Genomic DNA, 22,939 nt, shown 5'->3' on the forward strand with positions numbered 1-22,939 from the left:
ACAAAAGAGAAAACGACTCTCAACAGCAGTGTATCTGCATCTGTGCTTATGCCCTGCCAAAATGGCTGTCCTGGCTGCAGTGGCCCTGTCTGCAAGCCCTGGGAGCATTCCTGTTTCAGCTGTGGCTCTCCACATCAGGGCTGCTCCACACACACACACACGCCTGGGAGTAATTAGGGGTATCACAGCGAGAGGGTGGGCGTGTGAGGGGTGAAAGAAGTGGAGGGTGGTACAAGAGAATGGTTAAGAGGTCAGGACAAAACTTGTATGAAAAACAACTGTTCTCTTACCCCTCTCTCAGATTCCAGAGGTTCTGCTTTGACTCGGACTGCAGGCATTCCGTCTAGCATTAACATCCTGTTATTGATGGCGTCTGCGAGTCGAGAGAGAGAGAAAAAGAGAAAGGCATGAGAAAGCTGCGTGTGACTCCTCTCACCTTTTCAGTGATTGCACCATACCTAGCATGCTCCGAAACAATAGCGCAGGCTACAATGCAACAGGCAATGATGTCATGACGGTATGCAGTCAGTAAGCAGTTCAGGTTTATGTCTGAGGGTAAACAAACGCATCTGGCCTGTATTTTGGCTGGTATCTTACACCAAAAGGGCAGTGAAGAGTGAGTGACACAGAATGTAGCGTAGTAAGAAATCTGAGAGAAAGCTGAGAAAATCCAGGATAAATACAGTATCAAGTAAGCTTTTTTTGTGAATAAACACCAATAAGTAACTTAGAGAGGAAAAATACAGATTTGCCCTTAGTTTTTTGTTAAACATTATAGACATCCAAAATCTCCCTTCAGGATCCTATCCCCCTTGGATCCCAAAGCTACTCCATAGAATACGCTTTATGATGCACTTAGTACTCTTGGTGCCTAATCAAAAATAGACATCAATTAACATTTTTCATGTTTCTTTTTATTTTTTGTTCATTTAGTTAGATATCACATATTGTATTATAAAAAGCAAAACATTTACCTTTTTGTGTTTTTAGTTAGCCTTCAAGCTAATAGCTTAGTTTAGTATGTTTATAGCTTAGCATAGCTCTAGGCTAACTCTCTTTGAAAAGACCAAATGAGTCGAATTCATAAATAATCAGATATTGCTGAGCAAATCACAAGACCACAGTATCTGTTGTTCTTTTTAACACTGTGAAACCACTGCTCGAACAACTTCTTTGCAAAGTAACATCGTTACATTTGACTTACAAGTAGTTTAATGTGTATTTTATTTATTTATTTATTTATGTAAACAATACAGGTAAAAAGCATATATACAGCTCTGTTAATCAGATAGCAATTCCTAAAATACTTGAATGAATAATGTATGTCCTTAATACGGGCAAAAAACATTCCAGACCATCTTCGAATTTCAGAGATCTGAAAATACATTAATGCCGTGTGTGTAAAGGAGACCTGTAGATAGGAAAGAACATTCGGCATCACCTAGGCGACCTGCTGCATGTCTATAGGGTAGAGATGTGCTAGCAAACACATGCACTCACTCGTACAACACACACACATACGTATAGCTGCATACAGTGAATTCACACATCCAAGGCTGCCTCTGCTATCAGAGTCTCCTGACATTTCTCTTCTTGTATATCCACACAAATGACAAGACTTTCTAACAGAATCCATGTCTTTGTGCAAACTCCCCTCAGGCGTCTGAGTCTCGGAACAAAGACTACAGGCTTGTTACAGCTCTGTGCTTTACAGTGGGCATTGCTCTACCAGACTCTTTCACAAATAAAAAAAAAAGTGGCCACCTCCCTCAACATCCAAGGGATGCACGAGGAGACAGCCTTAATGAACTGGTGGAATCTGATTACAAGTTAATATAGCTCTTAGAGCACTGCATGATGGGCTCCAGAACTCCCACAGAGACAGTTTCTCTCCCCCGTCTACTCAATTTACCATGTTTAACACCATAAACGCACAGTAATAGACACATGGGCATCTTGGGAAATGTAAAATTCATGTGTCCTCGTGTTTGTTTGGGTTTCGCCTTTTGGAAGGGATGAGTTTGCACACAAACAGACAGGTGACTTGTCTTGAGGATTGAAAGGAGTGAACATAAATCTCTTCCTGTCAAAATGACTTACTTTGAAGTGTGCGGCTCGTAGGAACATCTGTCACTAGTGTTGTAAATACGGTCAGTGTGGCTTTCGGAGTTGTTACGACTCTTAGCAAAGGGGAACCTCAGGAAAGAGCCAATCACAACAATGCGATTGTGGCTCAGAGGGAGTTGTCCTGAAGTAACCTGTGCACTTATTATTTTAGCAGCAGCACATGATGGAATGCAAGCAAAGCAGATATGCTTTAAACATCTCTATTACACTTCAGTCTTGGCATGGGCAGCAGGAAATGAGGCCCAGATCTCGACTCAGCACTTGGGCTGAACCCATTCTGGTGAAGATGAGACAACATTACAGTCCACTGGATGAATCTACATTGTTATGCATAAATAGCCAGTGTACATTTTCACACAGCTATTGTGTTTTGACAAAAGATTTGTTAATATTTTGTCATGTCATATTCAAGCATTTAATTTTAGTCATTACAAATACAATTAAAACAATTAGGCAAAAAAATATGCAAAGTGATAAAAAACTTTGACCAAACTATAACCAAATTTAAAAAGTTTTGGGTCAGAAAGATTTTTCTCCTTTTTTTGTAGATAGAAATACTGTTAATACTTTTATTCAGCAAGGATTCATTAAGTTGTTTAAAAGTGAGAGTAAAGACATTTTGAATGTTACATTTAACGTTGAATGTTACATTTTCCATTTCAAATAAATGCTCTTTTGAACTTTGTATTCGCTAAAATATACTGGAAAAAAAATGTATCACTGTTTCCACTAAAATATTACGCAGCACATCTGTAAGCGGTTTTTGAAAAACGCTGTTGAAAAGTGTATCGGACCGAGCACCAAAACACACTTGTAGCCAATCAGCAGTAAGGGGCGTGTCCACTTATGATGGGGGCGGAGAGAGAGCTCAGTGCACAAGACATACATTAGCAGAACGACTATAGAAAGAGAGAGATGGCAGAGAAAATACAAAAGAGGAAAATGTCAATATAACTTTAAAAGAAGGGTTACGATCAGTAAGCTAAATAACAATTAGACATTCGACCTGAATTATCATAGCAACACAAACTGCTTTCATTTATGTGTAAAGCATTTGTACGTGAGTGTGTGTGCTAAGTGTGTACGTGAATGTGGGGGCGGAGGCATCAAGATAGGGGTGTGATCCATTTGGGTATAGGTGCATGTTTGTTTTGGAGATTTCAAATGTTAACAGCATTTACCAGAAAAGCGTTTACCATTTCTCCTAAAACCGTTTTCATGCTTTTATTAATATCTTGCAGTGTTATTCTTTAATATATTGTCTTGTAATTATATAGCTAAATAAAAAAATAAAATAAAAACATCATTTAACAGTAATTTCATTTCAGACATCAGCACTAGCATGCATGTTAGCCTTTAGCAGTAGCACAGTTGACCTGTATTTAAAAAGACTTAGTCATATGGAGTTAAAAGCAAAATATAATTTCTGTGTGAATTGTAACTGAGTGTGCTTCCAAGTTAATCTGTGTGCATTGGATTGATATTGTGATCAGGATGTCCAATGGCTCCAGGTAGTGGTGGGCTGAGATAATGTTGCCATGGCAACTCAAGTTGGAGCTCAGAGGGTTATTGTCCTTCTGGATTGACATGCGAGATTTCACAGTTGACCAGGGCACTCGCTGTTCAACAGCCAGCTATTTTTTGTGCGTGTGTGTCCAAGGAGCTGTCATCACACTCTTGTGTATTGTGTAAGCATATCACTCTGAGACATTGATCATTAGATCAGATAAATGAGCCAACCTCTTGCCTAACTAACCTTGTCCCTTAAGAGAGCTCCAAATGGGAAATCAATACCAAGAGCAAGGTCTCAGTTGTTTCATTAACCATCAAATGAACAGATTATTAGCATAATTGAGTACAGCACCATGAGGTTAACATTTAGGCACAATTTGTCTATCTTAGCTCCAATTGATTAACACTTAATCAAGAGGTTGTGATGGAGGATGGTGTTTCGCCAACTGTATTTAACAGTGGCAATGTGATACTAGAGGCAAGAGTAATGATGACTAATTCTAGATCCATCTTCCTCCGCCTTCTCCAAACAGCATAAATGCTCTTGGTCAGATTGTGCGATTTATCTAGTCTAGTATACTGTCAGTGTATTACCCTAGCAGACCCTAACAAAGGAATTTTCACATTAGGACTTGTATGTTATGATATTGTTTATGGATAATTAATCATCTTGTGCATGTAAAGTTTAGTTTTAATTCCAAAACAGACCCATGGGTGTGTGTTTGTTTGCCTTGACGTGCATTCCATGTGATCAAGCACACCGAGCAGGAGTCCTTTTTGCATTTCTTTCTTCTGCGCAACACAAAAGAAGATAGTTTGAAGAATGTTTCAACTCTTTTTAATCATACAATAAAAGTCAATGGGATCCAAAACAACTGTGGACCCCGTTAAATGTTATTCTATGTATAAAAAAAGAAACAAGACATTTTTAAAAATATCTTTTGTGTTCCACAGAAGAAAGAAAAACACGAGGATGAGTAAATGTGTGACAGAATTTTCAAAAACATTTCACAATAAGGTTCAATCCATTAACATTAGTTGACTAGTTAACAAACTAGCAATGAAAATACTTCTAAAGCATTTATTAATACTAGTTCAAGTTAATTTCAACAGCAACTAATACATTATTAAAATCAAAAGTTGCATGCTAATATTATTTAATGGACATGAACTAACAATAATCAGTTGCATTTTTATTAAGTAATGTTAACAAAGATGAATGAATAATTTAACAGATGTATTGCTCTTTGTAAGATAATGCATAACTAACTAATAAGACCTTTTTGTAATGCGTTTCTGAATTTTAATTTTTGGGTGAACTATCCCTTTAAAAAACTGGAGAAATGGAAAGAGAGCAATCGAGCGAGCGAGAGAGATTAAGATCACCTTTCCATTTCACCGGGACGGCGAAATGAAATGGTGATCCCAGGTGTGAGCTTTATGAGCATGGAAGGTGCAGTAACTGAGTGCTCAGGCATCTCATTGCCATGCACGGCTGAAGCCGTCCCCCGAGAGGCTCCCTGAGAAGAATGAGGGCAATTCAACTGGAAACGGGGCAACGGGGAGGGGGCCCGCCTGGGATTTGATTCCGGCTGAGGATGGGGGAGCCAGGGGAGGGGATTGGCTGGCACTCCCATGCCCAGCCGTAGCTCCAGAACTCCCCGATGGACGTGGGTGCAGACGGAGCACCGGCGAGCAGACCCCAAAGAATGACGAGCGGATCAATATGAGGTGACAGGCCTGGGTGGAAAAGCCTGACCTTCCTGGACCCCACGCTGACCTTGCTACACAATGATTTAAAGAGTATTCAACTTGCCCCCTGGAGCCGGTTGCATACCTCATTGTATAACTTTCTGCCTCGCCAAGCCTGGTGTGGCATTGATGTGAGGGGCGTTACAGTGTATAGTGGGAACCTTTATTTAAGTGGTTTGGAGGTATTTATAAAGTAATAGCCTATCAATTTGTCAAGGGGTATAAAATAGGGAAGCACTGACATTTAAATTTTGGCCGATGCCGGTAATTCGATAATCATTTTTGTGTTATGGCAGATATTTAAATTGTCAACTTTTTTGTGTGAATGTTGAAAATAAAAATACAAAGCAACTGAAACTAATAGTGTCAAGTGAATTTAGGCATCATTACTTTATAATATAAAGTGGGTCTTAAGATTTGCTAAGGATTACATTTAACTAAATTAGTAGTGTTTTTAAAGATTAATAACTAAGTTACATTAAAAAAAGCAGGGCTCAACGCTAAGGATTTTTTACTGGTTGGGCCACTGGTTTAAATTTTTATTTGCATAAATAAATAAGTATTGTTTTTATTGTTGTGACCCATGTAACATTATATTCTAATAAGACAACCAAAATTTTAGATAGGCTTGCAGTGAAATGTCACAATTCTTGATTTCAAATTCGATGCCACAGCAAAAAGTACTAGCCTAACTAATACAAAGTACTAGTTATTACTGAAGCCAAGTGAACAGTCAGTAATAAATAAGAACAAATAAACAAATTAAAAGCAACAGCACAAATAAATACAATAGAACCAAGATGAATGACGGTGCAAAATTGAAAATGAAATAGAAAAAGGTTTTCAGGTAGGTCTAACTGTAGTATTTATGTACAGCAATTAAAGGATCAGCAGTAAAATAACACTGCATAGTCTTCAGTGTATAAATTAAATGTAGGTTAAGCTACAAAAGGTATTCAGTCAAGAGCAGTGAGTGATTTTCTCTGTCTTTTGTTGTTTGATTAACATTAAGAACACAGAGAGCAGCAGGTAATAGGCTCCTGTCACTTTAAGAGCTAATGCATGGATCCAATATACTGTTAAACATGCGTTTTCTTTCGCAAAGGTTTACTCATCAAAACAGGTATCTTAACATAATTTTGTGTGTATTTCAAGCACAAGACGCAAAAGAGAACTCAATTTCTTCTTTCGCAGCCTCTCTTAAATACCGAATTGTGTTCTTTTTCACATCTTCTTGAGCTTGAATAGTTCAGAATTACTTGAATGTTTAAATATACTAGACTTAAAAACACATGCATATGATAAACCTTTGTGACAATTCTGACGAAGCAGCACTGGCCTGAAAATTCTTCAATAAACAGTGTCTTTCATGCAGACATCTAGCCTGGGAAAACCCAGACAACTTCCGGCAAATTCAGATTTGCTCGAGAAGTAGTCTGGCAAAGAGCTCATTCAAGCCCATTTCCATGGCCTAGAAATCGCGGCACCAATCAGAAACGTTGAGGCGGGCTTTACACAATGACGATCGCTCTGATTGGTTTTAGGTCTATCCAATTGCGCCCAGAGGCATTTGACCGACGTCCGTTCAACTTTTAAATGCATTATTATATTCAAATTGCAAACACATGAGGACAGTCTCCATGAAAGACCCACTGGCAGATGAACGTGCTACTACATTTCTCTCCGAAACGGTAGGAAATTCAATTTAATTTAATAGAGGATTTTAACTCTGACACGATGATTGACAGGGCAGTTTAAGTGACAGGATGCACGCGACAGATCCGTCCGATAAAGATGACGAAGTAGTATGTCCCAAAGCTTGCCTACTTTTTTGCTACACATTCAAAAGTAAATACCTTTTCTTCACAAAAAGAGTACATACTTTTATGGCGTAGTGTAACTTAGGTGAATTGGGACGCAGCTTTACACGATGACGATCGCTCTTGACGAGGCATTTGAGCGACGTCCGTTGGTGACGCCCCTTTGGAAATGATTTGTCTATGGAGCTTTCCCAGACCATAACTCAGTTACTACTGAGAATGGTCTGGTTTTAACCAAGCTAGCAGTTTTTTTTTATTTCTATATATTAATAGTTCTATTTATTTATTTCAGTTTATTTCAGTAATCTTAGTACTTCATCTTAAACTTGTGTATATGTATTAAACATCCATGAAAAAATCTCCAATATCAGCCATTAACCGATACGGCAGCAATATATCCAAGTATAAAATATTCTAAAACACCAAGAAATCTCAAAATAAATAAGACAAAATTTGGAACATGAGCAGAAAAGAAAGAGGAGCAGGATGATCATGCTACTGCTTGGAGGCGTTTCATATCTGAATTCATATCTGCACTGGAGGAGTAGCACACTAACAGACGGGTTCCCTTGGTCCTGCCAATGCTTTGTTCCCATGTCGAGAGCCCAGAGCAACTACAGTCATCTGTGGCACAGAGGCTGGTCCTGCTGCCATGGGCCGAAGGGGGAAATGCAGATGGGGAAGAGAGGAGGAGGAGGAGGAGGAGGTGATTGAGGAGGGAGGTAGAGATTTAAGCACTGGAGCCTAGCCAAGAACCAGACAAGAACACTGAACTCAAACATGCCAAGAGAGCCTCTCAGACTCAACCAGAGCAAAAGAACAGCATTTTATGTAACATCAGACTCCACACTGAGAAGAAGAGCTATTGAAAGCTGCTTCCCGCTGAGCTCTTGTAAATAGATTACCTTGGCTTTTGATTTGCAAAAAACTAACACTCTGGAAATATTAAAGGTGAAGTGTGCAATTTCTGAACCACTAGTTTGGAAAAAAAAAAAAGAAAAAAAAAGTGACTGTCTGTAAAGAGATAGTAGTTCCAGCCCAAACTCAAACTTTTTTACATCTACATTTATGCATTTTATGAAGTAAAGTTCCTGCTGATCTACCGAATAAAAATCCTGTAACCACAATAGTCAAAAATTCAACAAGTTCACATGATGCAATGAGAATCAGGCTTCCTCTCGCCACTGCCAGACAATGTCTGCAAGACAGAGCTCGGCTCAAGCTCACTTCCCACTTTGGAGCCCCTGTAAACAGCAAATATGACAAGTCAGCACTCTGTCATTACCAGCAGAGGACATGCAGGCTAAATACCGCCTTTCCATTTACTGTCATGCTGGACACAGTAACTCAACCTCGGGGGGCAGGGGGAGATGTGATGGTATTTAGTGGAAAGCTCGGTTTGTTTCAGTATCATGAATTTTTTCTTCGCACATGGTATCAGTCATGAGATTTTTTGGTGTATTAACAAACATCTACTGTCATAAACTGATAATAAATAAATACGTAACTGTTTTGGAAATAACCAAGTACCATAGCACTACCATCTGACTACCAAATAAACTTTTTCACTGGCGCAACATCAAGGTCATCTCAGGTAGTGTCAGAGTATGCACTGCATTTAAAGAGGAATTTACTTCTTGACTTCTGCCCTTACACAAACTGAACATTGAATGAATTTCAGAAAACATAATACACATATATATCTCTTCCTGGTAGATATCGTGGATTCTAACCCCAATGCTCCCCATCCTTCGGAGTGGACTATATTTTTTTGGTTAATCTTTTCTGGCATACTGTGAATGACTTCAGACTTTCCATTTCATAAGGCGCATTTTCCTTGGCAGGCAAGTCTGTGCCCTAAGACTTTGGCCGCTATTGGGACCTTTTTTGATTCGAGCTCTAGAGAGATGTGCTGCTTCAGTACCAGCTGAGTTTGTGGATAAGTAATCTGAGTGCGTGTTCTCCTCCCTGCGCATCCAGACGGTAGCGCTTCACCTCAGGGAGCCCACTTTGCCATTTTCCTCTGTCTAAAAACAGCCACACAACAATGCCTGTCATTCACTCGGGCCCCCAACCAAGCAGATTTGCTGTCTTGTAGCTCTCTTTATTTTTCTGAGTGTGACAAATGTACTCTGACTCAGAGACGAACAGAAGGAGTGCTGAAAGACATGACCAGATAAACTCCTCTGAACAAAAAATGAGGTCACAAGGGAATGCGCTACTCTCGAATGCCAGTTTTAGAGCCATGTCAATGCAATCAAGATGAAAGTTCACTCAGAAGAGGGAAAAACATGCAAGCCCTAAACACCATCAGCAGAGTCAAATGCTGGGACCCGTCCAAGATGGCAGCTGTAAAAAGACTCCTGTACTGTACATCAATTTTATCCTACTACCCCCATCACTAGGCCTCACACACCTGATAGGAAGTGAGAGACCTTTAATAGAACGCTGAGGCTCTTGTAAACACTAGGCCAACTTTCCAAAACACAGGCTGACGGAAGCACCCGTAGTCCAGCAAAATGCCCTTGGGCTCTGGCTATTTCTGCCCAGGGAGATCCTGTGTCAGTGATTCAATGAGGATAAGACAGCTTAGTCCATGAGATACGGCCCTAGTCCGCACTACTCGCATATAAAAAGCTGCACACAGTCAAACTTTGGTACGGTTGTACGTTTCCTAATGGAGCAAGAAAAATCATGCCTAATTAAGCCATTAATTTCCTCTGAAATTTAGAAAAGAGATGAAATCTGGTATAAAAACTTCTGGTATGATTTAAAACACATGCATAAAACTATTATTCTCGAATCCTTTCCTATAATATTACGAGATAAAGTATCAGCCAGGTTTATTTTACTGATTGGTCAGTGCTATGGGGGTGAGAGGTCATGAGTTGTGTAAAAGGGAGTAAAGAAGAAAAGAGGGGTCAGAGTCCATTCTTCACTCATGCTTTTTTAAAAACATCTCAAATTAATGTTTAGTGGAATCCATACAGCAGAATGTAATGCTAAAAAAAATACTAATACTAATATTTTAAAATTAACTATGTTTTTTTTTTAATGCATCACCTACAGTTACTTACACAGAACGATATCTGAAGATATCTTAATATTCAACAATATTATTGATCTGCCTACATTGACACCATTAAATGACAACTGAACTGAGCTGGACGATGACATCACTGTTTTCTTCAGAGCAGCTATATATATATATATATATATAAATTAACTAAAACGAACCATCACTGAACTTACTTAAGCTGGACTATGATGCTGTTTTCTGCTGTACAGCAGAAATAAACTTTGTTGCATTATTTTCCTGTTATCACTGTAAAGCTGCTTTGAAACAATCTGTATTGTAAAACGTGCTACATAAATAAAGGTGACTTGACTTGCATCCTGATCAGCATTTTCAGCTGAAAAATCTGTCAAAGTTTATGAAAACAGAATTAAAGGGATTAGTTTCGCTAAACGCACCCATGGGACATTTAGTCACAGCTTAGCTATTTAGTTTGAAGTATCAGGATGCAGAGTGATGGGCTTTCAACTCAGCAAAGAGGCGTCTTCACAGCTAAAGCAAAGGCATTGTTTTTTTTGTTGTTTTTTTGCAGGTTCTAGTAAACATGTCTGGCGTTCTACGACCTCTGAAATATTTCTCATGAATTTCCAATTCACCCTAGTTGTCACACATAATGTATACTGTTGTCTCTATAATATCCATCTCACTGCAGTGTCATACTGTTTTAACAGTAGCGTAGAAAAAAAAATAGGGCTGGGCGATATATTGAATATTTACAATAAATTTGCAATGATTTTGCTGGTGACAAAATGATGCAACACCGAGTTTTAAAATAATATAAAATAAAACGATTTTAAGATTTTGAATAAAATTATTTTATTTGAACAAAATACAATTTTTGGAAATGTGGATGTGGAAAACATGCATATGATTACTTTAACAAGATTTTCTAACAATATATTAAACATTTTAAATAATGAGATATATATTTTTTTTTTTTTTTTTTTTTTTTTTTTTTCTGCTATATTGCATAGACCTGACATTAAATACAAAGAAATCTGCTGTTACATACACACTACTTATAATCTGAAATTGTAGGCTGCACAAGACCCTAGCCAGTGCTAGCACACCTCTTCTTCCCTTCCCCCTTTAGTTAAAGTGCTGTGGTCTCAGTGGTCCATGCTTTAAAATAGACCTGACACAAAAACCTCAATTGCTCCGAGAGGTATGGAATGGGCGGAGTGGTCACCGCAGAGGGATTTAGCTGGGGAGAGGTGGACTTAAATGCTGATGATGATCTGTGCTGGATCAATAAGGAATGTGCATGTGCTGATAGGCTGCTCCTACTCCATATTTTCTCCCTCCAAGCCCTCAGTTTGCACAGGAACTGGAAACCCAACCTCATCTCCAATTCAGAAAAGAAAGCTAATGAACTGCCTCTGACCAGCAATGCCTCACAGCTCCCGCTTTCTCTCTCTCCTTCTCAGAATGTGTCACGTCAGAAGTCTGCAGTTGGTGTACTGTAAAGTGACCAGATTTCTGAAATGAAAACCGGGGGCCTTTCTAGTTTAGTACTAGAAGTATTGTTGACTAAAACAAAAACTGTTAAAAATCATTTTTAGCAACTGAAATAAAGCTCAAATAAAACAAAATACAAATATCAGATGAAGAACTAATCTTCAAGAAGCCGTATTTTAGAGCAGCTAAGGGGCGTTGTTAGGCATAATGCGGAGCGATGTTCTAAAAACATGGTAACCCATGGATTCACGGGGCTTTTTTATTTTTATCCAATGGTTACTACATATAGCCAGCAAGATTTCATAAAATAAACACACAGCAACAAAACTTAAACTTATATTGACAACATGCCAATGTAGTTACATACATCGGTTTTATACATTATAAATACAATTAGAAATGTTGTTTTGGCAACTACCTGAAATAGGTTTAAATTGAAGCACTAAAATGACTAAAACTGAAATAAAAATTAAAGCTAAATAGAAAGGTAAATATAAATTTAGTTTAAACTTTAACTAATAAACTAAATAATAAACTAAAAACTAATACTAAAACTTAAAATATTCTTAAAACAAACAAACTGAATATATACAAATAAAAAGTTAATTCAAAATATTAATAAATACTGAAATAGGATATAATTAATACTAAAACGCCATCAATGCACACTTGTAAAACCTGTAAAGACTATTATTCTGCAGCACATTTGCACCCTTCAAACTAATGCTTGTGGACAACGACATACTGAATTGCAATATAATGCATAGCAGTTTGACAGACAGTTAACAGCTATATAAAGAATTTGAGTTATAAAGGTAAAGATTCTATTCTGTTATAGTCTAAAATTTCCTATTATTTAAAAAAAAAAAGAAAGTAAGTAATTACACACTGTATGTTATGGTAATGGACAATGGTCTGTCCACAGAAAGCGAGTACTGCCTGTGTTACAACATGCTGCACTGTAATCACAGAAGTGAAAAAAAAAAAATCGAACCTCTGTGTTTTTCTTTCGACAAGTCATTATGACTAACGAGTAGTCATGTAGTGGTAATGTCACATTGATTCACATGCCATTAATCCACTTTTAATGAACCCAGCCCATTGTAATCAGTCTTGTCACTGACATGTGACCAATACATTGACAGTCTTGACAGTCAGCAATGTCACTGCTGTAAAAAAAAAAAAAACTCCAGTTTCTCAGAGTGTGACTTTTTGACCGTTACAATTATAAGCTCTAGTACAACAGTCCTATTTGGGAAAGCCAAGTTATTCTCTGGCTATTACTTAAATGTATAAATTGAAAAAAGAAGAAGATTGCCCCTCCTCTCAAATCCTACGCCTGCTAAGAAGACGCTCACAGCTGTCCCCAGCATTCAAGTAAATCCATTTAAAGGTGTCCAAAGCTAACTTTAAAGGGCCATATGTGTTCGTACCAGCTGTGGACTGCAGGGTGGCTCTGTTTGCTGGAAAGGTAGATGTTCCATCCAAAGAAAACATCACACACAGATGAGCAAACAACAATACTGTTTCGAGCTGTGCACTGTCAGACACTTAGGGCAAATATCCACCTTTATACTTACAGCAGTAAAGTGTGACTTACTCATCTAAACTCATATGTTTAATGCATATTCTTATAAAATGTACATTCAAATTATATACACTACTGTTCAAACGTTTTTTTTTTAGTTCAGTAAAGTTCAGTAAAAATGTTTTAATGTTTATGAAAGAAGTCTCTTATGCTCACCAAGGCTGCATTTATTTGACCAAAAATACAGTAATATTGTGAAATACTATTACAATGTAAAATAACTGTTTTTTGTTTTTGTTTAAATGTTATTAAAAATGTTATTTATTCCAGTGATGGCAAAGCTGAATTTTCAGCATCATTATTGCTGCTCAATAACATTTCTTATTATCACCAATGTTGAAAACAGTTGTGCTGTAATATTTTGAGGAGTTCGTGATACATTTTTCAGGATACTTTGATGAATATAAAGTTCAAAAGAACACAATTTATTTAAAATCGTAATCTTTTGTAACATAAATATCTTTACCGTCACTTTTGAACAATTTAATGCATCCTTGCTGAATAAACGTATTAATTTCTTTTAAAAAATCTTACTAAAAAAAAAAACTTTTGAACGGTAGTGTATTTATAACAACAATAATAATACACATTAACCATGAATTTAGGAGAGTGGTCTGTTTGACCAGCCAACATCAATTATGTAACTAAATTAATATGACAATTTGCAGTACTAGTATTTTTTACATTAAGGGTTGGTTCTGAACCTAGTAAGCAATTACCCAAAACATCACAGAAACCGAATAGCGGTTAGCTATAAAAAAAAACACTTATAGCAACTGTATAGCATTGCCCTGGCAAAACCTTAGCATCAAAATCGTTAGCTTAGCACAGGTTAGCAACACTCGCATTCTCTTCAGAAAATGAGGTCTAGTTATACCACATGCTTTTGTATCAGGACTGGTGAATTTCTGTAAATAATAGCAATTGAAATGTGCACTTGAATGCCACTTGCAGTTACACAACTATCATCAATGCTATATAAGGAGATCAGCTACAGGCCTTTCATTCATAGCATGTCATTCTACTGTTCACCATACATCATGTGGAAATAAGTGCATTCATACTATGTATAGCAGTGCAGGTTATACAACGTATTGAGTCTGTTAAGTGTTTGCGGAGGTAGATGGGAGGAGGGTTGTAGGTCTGTGGGTGGAGGTGGTGGAGTGTATTATCATCAGTACAATAACCCACTCCTCATGTCTCGGGGGGGCTGGCTGCATCCTCCAGCCTTAATGGTGAAGAGGTTCTTTAAGACGCCTCTCTGTAGCTTTTCAATGCCTTGCATACCGGCCCCCTCCCCCTACACATAAATACATAAATTTGAGATAAACAAGACCAGGTATACTTACCTGCTACTAGTTTGCTAACTAAACTCCAGCAGAATTTTGGTAGGTTAAATGGGAACAGGATGGACCTACATAATAATCTCCCAGATTCACAATTTCAGATTCACCCAGATTCACAGTTTCAGAACGTGCATATTTACACAGCTCACATCCTCTTGTAGAACCTCCTACACACGCTCTCTGATTGAGCAATGGCATTTGTGCCAAACAAGAAAACACACTATCACAACATGCACGAAGCACAGCACACAGTCGCTTGCACTCTCGATTTTTTTTCTGCAAATCTATAACCGGCACTCTTGCCACATTAAGTAAAATAACAACTACAGAGCAAAAAGAGTTCAACTTACTCAAACATTAAATAAAACAGGAAGTCCTCATGAGGGTGTTTTTGTCCTGAAATTTGACCCATTCAGGCACCCATAGCCTCATTTAATAGAATAAGCAGCTGGGTTTATATTCATGCTTCACATGTAGTGTCTGCTTTTCAGTTTACTTTTCCACGTTTTCTGCTAATATCCAGATTTAGGTCCCAGTCTGGGCATATCCAGATAAATAAATAAATAAAAATGGTTTTTGACAAATAAATAAATAGATAAATATGTATGTGTATATAATAAAAATATAAAGAAATACATATGTATGACTGTAATAATCTCAGGCTGTAACCTAACATATATAAAATGAAAAAAAGTCCTGAAGTTGTTCATGGCATTAATACATAAAAGAATTATGATTGTGATAATCTCAGATTGTAATTTTTTAGAGCATATTTCAAATGAAAAATGGCCAGAAACTTATCTTGAAATAAATAAATAAATTCATGAATGAATAAAAAACAAAAATAAATAAATAAATACTCAGGATAATCTTAGATTGAACCTTTCGTTAGAGTGTAAAATAAAATAAAATAAAATAAAGACCCATTCCGGCACCCATAGCCTCACTTAATAGAATAAGCAGCTGGATTTCTATTTATGCTTCACATGCAGCGTCTGCTTTTCAGTTTACTTTTCCACGTTTTATGCTTATATCCAACATTAAGTGCCAGGTACAAGTCTGAGCTAGTCGCCAGAGGGAAGTTATACTATATGACATAGACTCACGTTCCAGTCTCTCAAAGCTGAGCCATGCATGCTGTGCTTTGCCTTTGGATCGTAATTGACTCCATATGTTGTTTGCATAATTTCTCAACCCCCCGATCGCTGGACCTAAAACTGCTAACAAAGTTCATGCATATCTCAGAATGTCCTACTGATGGTTTCTGAGTCCCCTGACTGAGCAATTAAAAAAAAAAAATCACAACAAATCCTGGATGTATTGTTACGCTTTGAGGGATTATATTGATTCAATTTTTTTCCATTAAGTTCCCAAAAGTCATCTTAGGTTAAGGGACGGCAGATAGGTGCGCTAACGGTGTTGTCATGACGACAGGCAGAGAGAACAGCACATAGATAGTGTACAGCGCAGGTTTAGTCGTCTTCGATTTCTCTTACTGTCATGAAGAGCCATACCATGTCTAATAACTGAAAGGAGGCATATGTAAACATAAGTACAGATATTCATGCCATTAAGACCACTCTGAATACATGACATAAATAAAGAGTGTAGGGTATATCCAGAGTTATTGATACTGAATAGTGACACGTGTCATTGATAACATGTGTACTTGAAGTAGATGTAGAATTCCACGTCTTGCTTTCTATGCCAGAGTGTTCAACAATCATCCCTCCCCCTCACCACACACAGCTTCAGTAAACAAACCAGGGCTGGACAAGAGGGTCAAGGGTTGAACACACCAGAGGACACACTAGAACATTTTGTCAGCTTAGCGAAATGTTGAAATGAGGAGGAAGAGCGAGATCATAAGACCCACGTAGTTACCCACAATTCCTTCTTTCACCAACTCTTCTCTTAGTTAGTTTTTGTATGGGCACTAAACACAGACGTTGAAGTATGATCATGATAATCTCAGATCGTCCTCTTACTTAGAAACGTATATCAAATGGAAAATGGCCTGAAATTGTTAAATAAATAAATAAATCTACCTCAGGCCATCCCTTTTTTCAGAAACATATCAAATGGAAAAAGGCCTGAAATTGTTAATGAAATAGATAAATAATATTAATGATAATCTCAGATTGTCCCTTTTCTTAGCGCAAATGGAAAACGGCCCAAAATTGTTCATGTAATAAATAAATAATAAATCAATGTATGATCGTAACAAATTTAAAATGAAAAATGGACTGAAGCTGTTTTCTGAAATAATTAATTAATTAATTATAAATAAATAAATAATCTGGAAATAATCAAATAGAAAGTGAGTGAGTAGTGGCATCCACATCCCTCTTGTATTACCAAACAATCATGACATTACTTTCTGAGTTGGCAAACATTTATGAGTCATTACTCTATTGAAGGACACACTCTGTTTCTGTCACATGCTTCAGTTTACTCACAGACATGCATGAAGCCAGCCTTAGCGCAGACACATATTGTATGTCATGATCCAATAAGGAATGACAAATTATTTTTCATACTATTTCGTAGTATGCACCACAGAATCGCTCAGTTTAGTCTGGCTACACAAAACACACACCTGGATCCATCAGTGCAGTGAAGGGTATCATTAAACCGACACGCTCTCTGTGTCATTGGACAGGCCCGGTGACAAACCCAACATTAACTCAACATGTCCGCTCTGAATGTGCTGTGCTCTTTAGCTGTTTGTCACTAAAGCAGGATTGGGGGCAAAGCTGAACATTTGATCAGCTGGAGCCGACAGCTATGTAGACCACAGGGGCATTCCTGAGTCCCCTGGGCTGAGCCTGGTACAGATGGGGCCGGTTTGGGTTTCAATCCCTGCCCACTTCCTCTGGTGTGGGGTGTTCTGGGGGTGTCTTTTGAGGATTTTCCATATAATCCCTTCAGCAAGGTGTCCAGTCTCAGGCAAGTTCCATCAATAATTCACTATCCCCAGCCCACCTGTGTGAAGCTCCTTCGAGCAGAAGGGTGCTAACCTTTTATTCTCGAACCAAATGGCCATCAGGGCCCACTTGTGTGGCTGGAGAGACCGTTTTAATGGAATCCTCCAGCGCAACGTAAAGCTGAGGTGATAAGCAGATACGCTTTCCTGTGATTATTGGGTCCCATTATTGAGCCCTCTATCTGGCTGATTGCTATCTCGAAGCCACCGATAAAATCCTCCAATACACTTTTGACAGGGACCATAGAGTCAAACAATTAAACTTGAATCAAATGAATCAAATTAAAGATTGGATTTTTTATCAGAAAGTGTCCAACATGCTTTACACATATATAGCGCACACACAGAAAGCCGCGGCTCAGACAGCACGCAAATATTGAGTTCTCTTTCGAGTCTAGCGCTTGAATGGACAAATTCACACAAAAATTGTCAACATGCCCGTCTTGGTATAAGTATCCTAGCAAACATAGTATTATGTCTGTGAACGTGACATACGAGTGTCGTAAACACAGTGAAGTGAACGTAAACAGTCGAGAAAGACAACGCATCAGTGTACTGGATCCGTGAATTATGTCTTGAAGTGACAGCAGCCTAATATTCCTGGTGTCTGTGGTTTTAATGTTAATCAAACAACAAAATACAAAAAAATTACTCACCGTTCTTGACCGAATAGCTTGTGTAACTTTAATAATGATTCATCTTTATTTAATTTATACAGTGAAGATTATATGCAATTTTGTTTTACTTTTGATTACTTATTTAATTTCTATACCTAAAAACTATTATTATACCTGAAAAACCTGAAAAGCAGTTTATTTTATTTGTATCTTTGCTCTATTTGTATTTGTTCTTCTTTATTTTTATTTGACAGTAGACCCTTTTTCCCTGAACATAGCACATACTGAACCGTATCGAAACTGTGACCCTATATATATATATATATATATATATATATATATATATATATATTGTAATAGAATACTTTTGAAACATGAACAGTTATCAATAAATGTAGATTTGAACACCAACATAGACATGCTAAAATAAAAAACTGATCCATTTGATTCTCTAAAGAATGTAAGAGCTCCCTGCTGTGCAAAACTGACTGCCACAATGCTAGGGTATTCTGGGTGGTTGCCAGGGCTTTGGTTGCGGTTGCTAAGGATGTTCTGAGTGGTTTGTAGTATGTTGCTATGCAGTTGCTAAGGTGTTCTGTGTGGTTGCTAGGTGGTTACTTACTGACCCAAGACATGAGAGGCCACCTCAAAGAAACGCTCCTTCAAAGATCCCTCTTTCAATGTAAATCTAAGAGATTTTTCCCCCACCCGTTTTATGGTCTGCCAGGTGAAAACCGTAAATTGGTCACTTAGTACTCTCCTGAGCAATTTGAGGCATTATTCAAACCTTTAACCAAAAAAAAAATGTAGCAATATATACAATAACAACAACAATAATGGTTTGTTACACTGAGTCCCATTAAATGCAATTTTTGGTCAACATGACTTATAGTATCAGCAGCAATAGTATAGTTTACTAGTGTTTTGGGCAATACACACACATACACTCAGTGTGTCCTGAATCAAGGGTCTTAACCAGAAAAGCATTAAATAACCTCATCTCTCTGGCAGAATAGCCTTAAGCAGCAGTGGCTGCCTCACAGTTTAAGGCTGAGTGACCAACATTAGCACTGTGAAGAGTCACACAGATCAGGACACAGTACCAAAGTACACACACACATAAGGAATCCAACCTCCAAATAAAATTGCACACACACAAATGCACATCGACCTCCACACCACTCTCTCGGTGAACAAATGCCTTCGCTGTCAGTTGCGGAGGTCTGGCGTAATTGAAAAGAACAGCCACGGGCCAGCCCACAGACCAGGAGCCCGCCACTGACAGCCAGCCATCAATACCAATGACTGTTCCTTGAGGAGCAGATGACATCCACGACACCACCCATGCAACACCCCGGCACACACATACGAACGCTTGCCTCCCGCCCCCTCGCTGTCCTTCCTCCACCACTTGAGTCTCTGATTCCTACCCCAGTTTGTCACCACGGTAACTCCACTCACCGGGAAGCCTGTCATCGCTTCAGAGACACACGTGCCATCGGCAAACGCACTCATACGCGCTCGCACTCACTTACGCTCATGCTTTCATGCCGAACGGGGGGATGAAACTTTTTTGAGAGTGGAACAGTGGCTGCTCAGAAACCTCCGGCTCACTTTCCTCGCATACACTACTCTGACAGTGTGTCAATATTTAACCCAGAAAACCACTTTGTCTTTAACTTTAACTAAACCTTCTCCAAAATACACACACACCTAATAAACCAGAGAAATAATAAAACTCTACTGAGACACTTCAAACCACTTTACAGTACATTTATATTGTGCATTGCACTACATATTTCAAACTCAGTGGACAACACAGGGGGCAAAAAATGACATCATGCTTTTTTTAATCATGTTTTTGACCACCTGCATTGTACGATTATTTTAGAAGGCTGGACAGCATCAGACTTGCCATTTTTTTAGCGTAACTCTACAGTGACAGCTGAACAAGATGCACGGAGCACAGACAAACAAGCGAGACAGAAGTATTCAAAGAAGAAAAGAAAAAAAGAACAGCGAGAAAAAGCAAAAGAGAATAAAACATACACAGACCTGACCAGGAGCTGCAGAGCGACAGAAACTGTCTTCCTTATACAGTCCTCTCTGTCTGTCTGTCTCTCACTCTCTCACTCTCTCTCTCTCTCTCTCTCACTGTGTGTGACTCCCTCCCCTCTCTGCTCCTCTCAGCTGCTCAGGGCAGTTCTCAGGAAATGAATGGGAGCTCACAGAGAACTGTTGTACTTGCAAATGACTTACCACGGTCACATGATCCGCTAAATGTAGGGTGGGCCGGTGGGTGGAGGCTTCATAAGCAAGAGAAGACAATATACTCTAAGCTTTAACAGCATGCATCGAATTACACGGGGCCCCTCGTGGGAGGTTTCCGACATGTCTCTGAGCACAGGCAGCGGAGAAACACTAGAGTACCTCCCCGTTTAAAGGGGAAGAGAGAGAGAGAGAGAGAGAGAGAGAGAGAGAGAGAGAGAGAGAGAGAGAGAGAGAGAGAGAGAGAGAGAGATACGTTCTGAGAGTGTCACGGTTCTGTTAGTTTGGACTTTTTGTGTTTCTCCACCTTCTGCCCGAGTTAGTCGTTTGTTGTCTTGGTCACTCATTACGTGCAGTTGTGCACTCATTATCTACCTCGTTATCACGTGTACTTAAGTTCAGGTCTGTTTGTGTTCATTGTCGGGTATTGTCTACGTTACGTGTGTGAGTAGCTTTCGCTCTGTTTTGGATTTATGACTGTGGATTAATTAAAGAGACTTTCCTCTTCATCATCTTGTTCGTGCTGATAGAGAGAGAGAGAGAGAGAGAGAGAGAGAGAGAGAGAGAGAGAGAGAGAGAGAGAGAGAGAGAGAGAGAGAGAGAGAGAGAGAGGGTATATTTTCTCAAAAAAGTACCCTGCTTTATATAAATTCAGACCATTAAAAGAGCTTTACAGTGGAAAACATGGAACTATTTTTAAAATGTAATTAAATTAACAATTAAATTAAAAGTAAATATCAATAATCCATTAAATTATTACATAAATATGATGTAATAATAATAATTAGTAGTAGTAATAGTACACTGTAAAAAAAATTACATCCCCAAGTCAAAAATTTCTAGTGACTGATCACATCTAAATTTTTCAATTAGTCTGACGTATTGTTTCTCATTGAGCCAATGTTAACAGACTATTGCAACAAGAATTGCACTTGGGCCAATTTAAAAATTTAGATGTGACCAGTCACTAGAAAATTTTGACTTGGAGAGGTTAGAAATTTTTTACAGTGTAGTATTGACATTGGTGTTATTATTATTATTAAACTGTCATGCTGTATTGTCTTACATACCGTATTTAGCTTATTCACTTGCAGTTTGGCAATTATGTGGAAAATCAGATTTTGACCTACTGTCAAATTTATCACATTTATCCCAATATTTGAAAATATTTATTAACAATATTAAGCTACTTCTCTGTATGCATTTAACGTATAAATCAGTCCATTTCATGTCTGTATTACAAGATGTTTTAGTAAGAAACCGTCTGCCACACAGCTCTTAATTGGCTCCATTTCTATTAGTCACCAGACATTGCTCTCCGTTAGATTATAAACGCATCTCTGTACAACAATTCAATCCTAAAAGCCATTTATTTCTGCTTATGAAAGCATGCACAAGGGGATGTTGCAAAGGCTCGGCGATGGAAGAGGCAGCTACGGTTTTCAAGATGCAGATTCGCTCTTCTGGGAATCCTAATTAATGTATAGGAAAAAGAGCTAATTTGCATCTCTGATAGACTTTGTGTTCCACGCACACAAGCTGATGGGGTTTGATAGTGCTTTGAAGAATACTCTGCTCATGTTAGCTTTTACCTAATCTCTTTCAGAAAAATCTCTTAATGGCTTATTTATGTCCTATGTTTTCATGTTTGAAATTCATCATACAGTATGTGATGGAAACCTGAATTTGGGAATTTGACAATTAAAAGCTGTATAGTGGCATCCCTAAGTTCATTACCTAAAGAGATTCATTTTAAACACCAAGGTGTATCACATCATATATTTTTGCACTTGAGACATGTAGATGAAATTTCTCAGATCTAAAAAGAATGATGTAATATTGATTCCCGCAAACGACAACCCATATCGTCATAAAAACTACAAGATAAGTGTAAGACATATCAATACAAGATCATCCCGGTGAATTACACGAGAAAAAACAAAGACCTTTATCCTTGTGTCTGACTAAAATGGGCATTGAAATACCACTCTGCTCACGCTTTTAATGCTGATTAGCCCTGATGCTTCTTTATGAAAAGCTATGCCACCCAGCTGCAGCCTCTGACAAGAGTGGCAATTTACCCAGCAATAATGACATCTCGAGGAAGCAGTCCCGCTCTGCCCGCACACCCAGCCCAGCCTGGCACACAAAGGGTCCTGGCATGTCTTGTAAAGGGCTGAACTGGAATCAGGCGTTCCAGTGGGAGGGTGAGCCGTGTATGGAACTCTGCCAGGGAACATGGCCCCATCTTAGCTCCCCTGCAAAGCGGAGAGAGAGAAAGAAAGATAGATAGAAAAAGAGTGAACACCCTTGATTACAGTTGTGGCACAGAGAGGACCCAAGGCGATTAGGTGGGCTACAATGTCCGTGTTTACCATGGTTAACTGCA

General features: G+C 38.4%; 1 protein-coding gene across 2 annotated transcripts in view; it reads right to left on the minus strand.

Moving 5' to 3' along the window:
• Positions 1 to 20,565, minus strand: part of klf12b (Kruppel like factor 12b) — a 40,533-nt gene extending 19,968 nt beyond the window's left edge. Inside the window, exons 1-2 of one of the 2 annotated variants that reach the window (XM_079882341.1) lie at positions 20,338 to 20,494; positions 291 to 373 (exon numbers count right to left, since the gene is read on the minus strand). In XM_079882341.1, coding sequence (XP_079738467.1) covers positions 291 to 356 — 66 coding nt within the window. In that variant the 5' untranslated portion in view covers positions 357 to 373; positions 20,338 to 20,494. Of the gene's footprint in view, positions 1 to 290; positions 374 to 20,337; positions 20,495 to 20,541 lie in introns of those variants that run through there. The other variant, XM_079882340.1, reaches the window with a different exon arrangement.
• Positions 20,566 to 22,939: the final 2,374 nt, after the last annotated feature.

The sequence above is a fragment of the Squalius cephalus genome (genome assembly GCF_949319135.1).
Source record: "Squalius cephalus genome assembly, chromosome: 9".
In the NCBI taxonomy this organism is placed as follows: Eukaryota; Metazoa; Chordata; class Actinopteri; order Cypriniformes; family Leuciscidae; genus Squalius; species Squalius cephalus.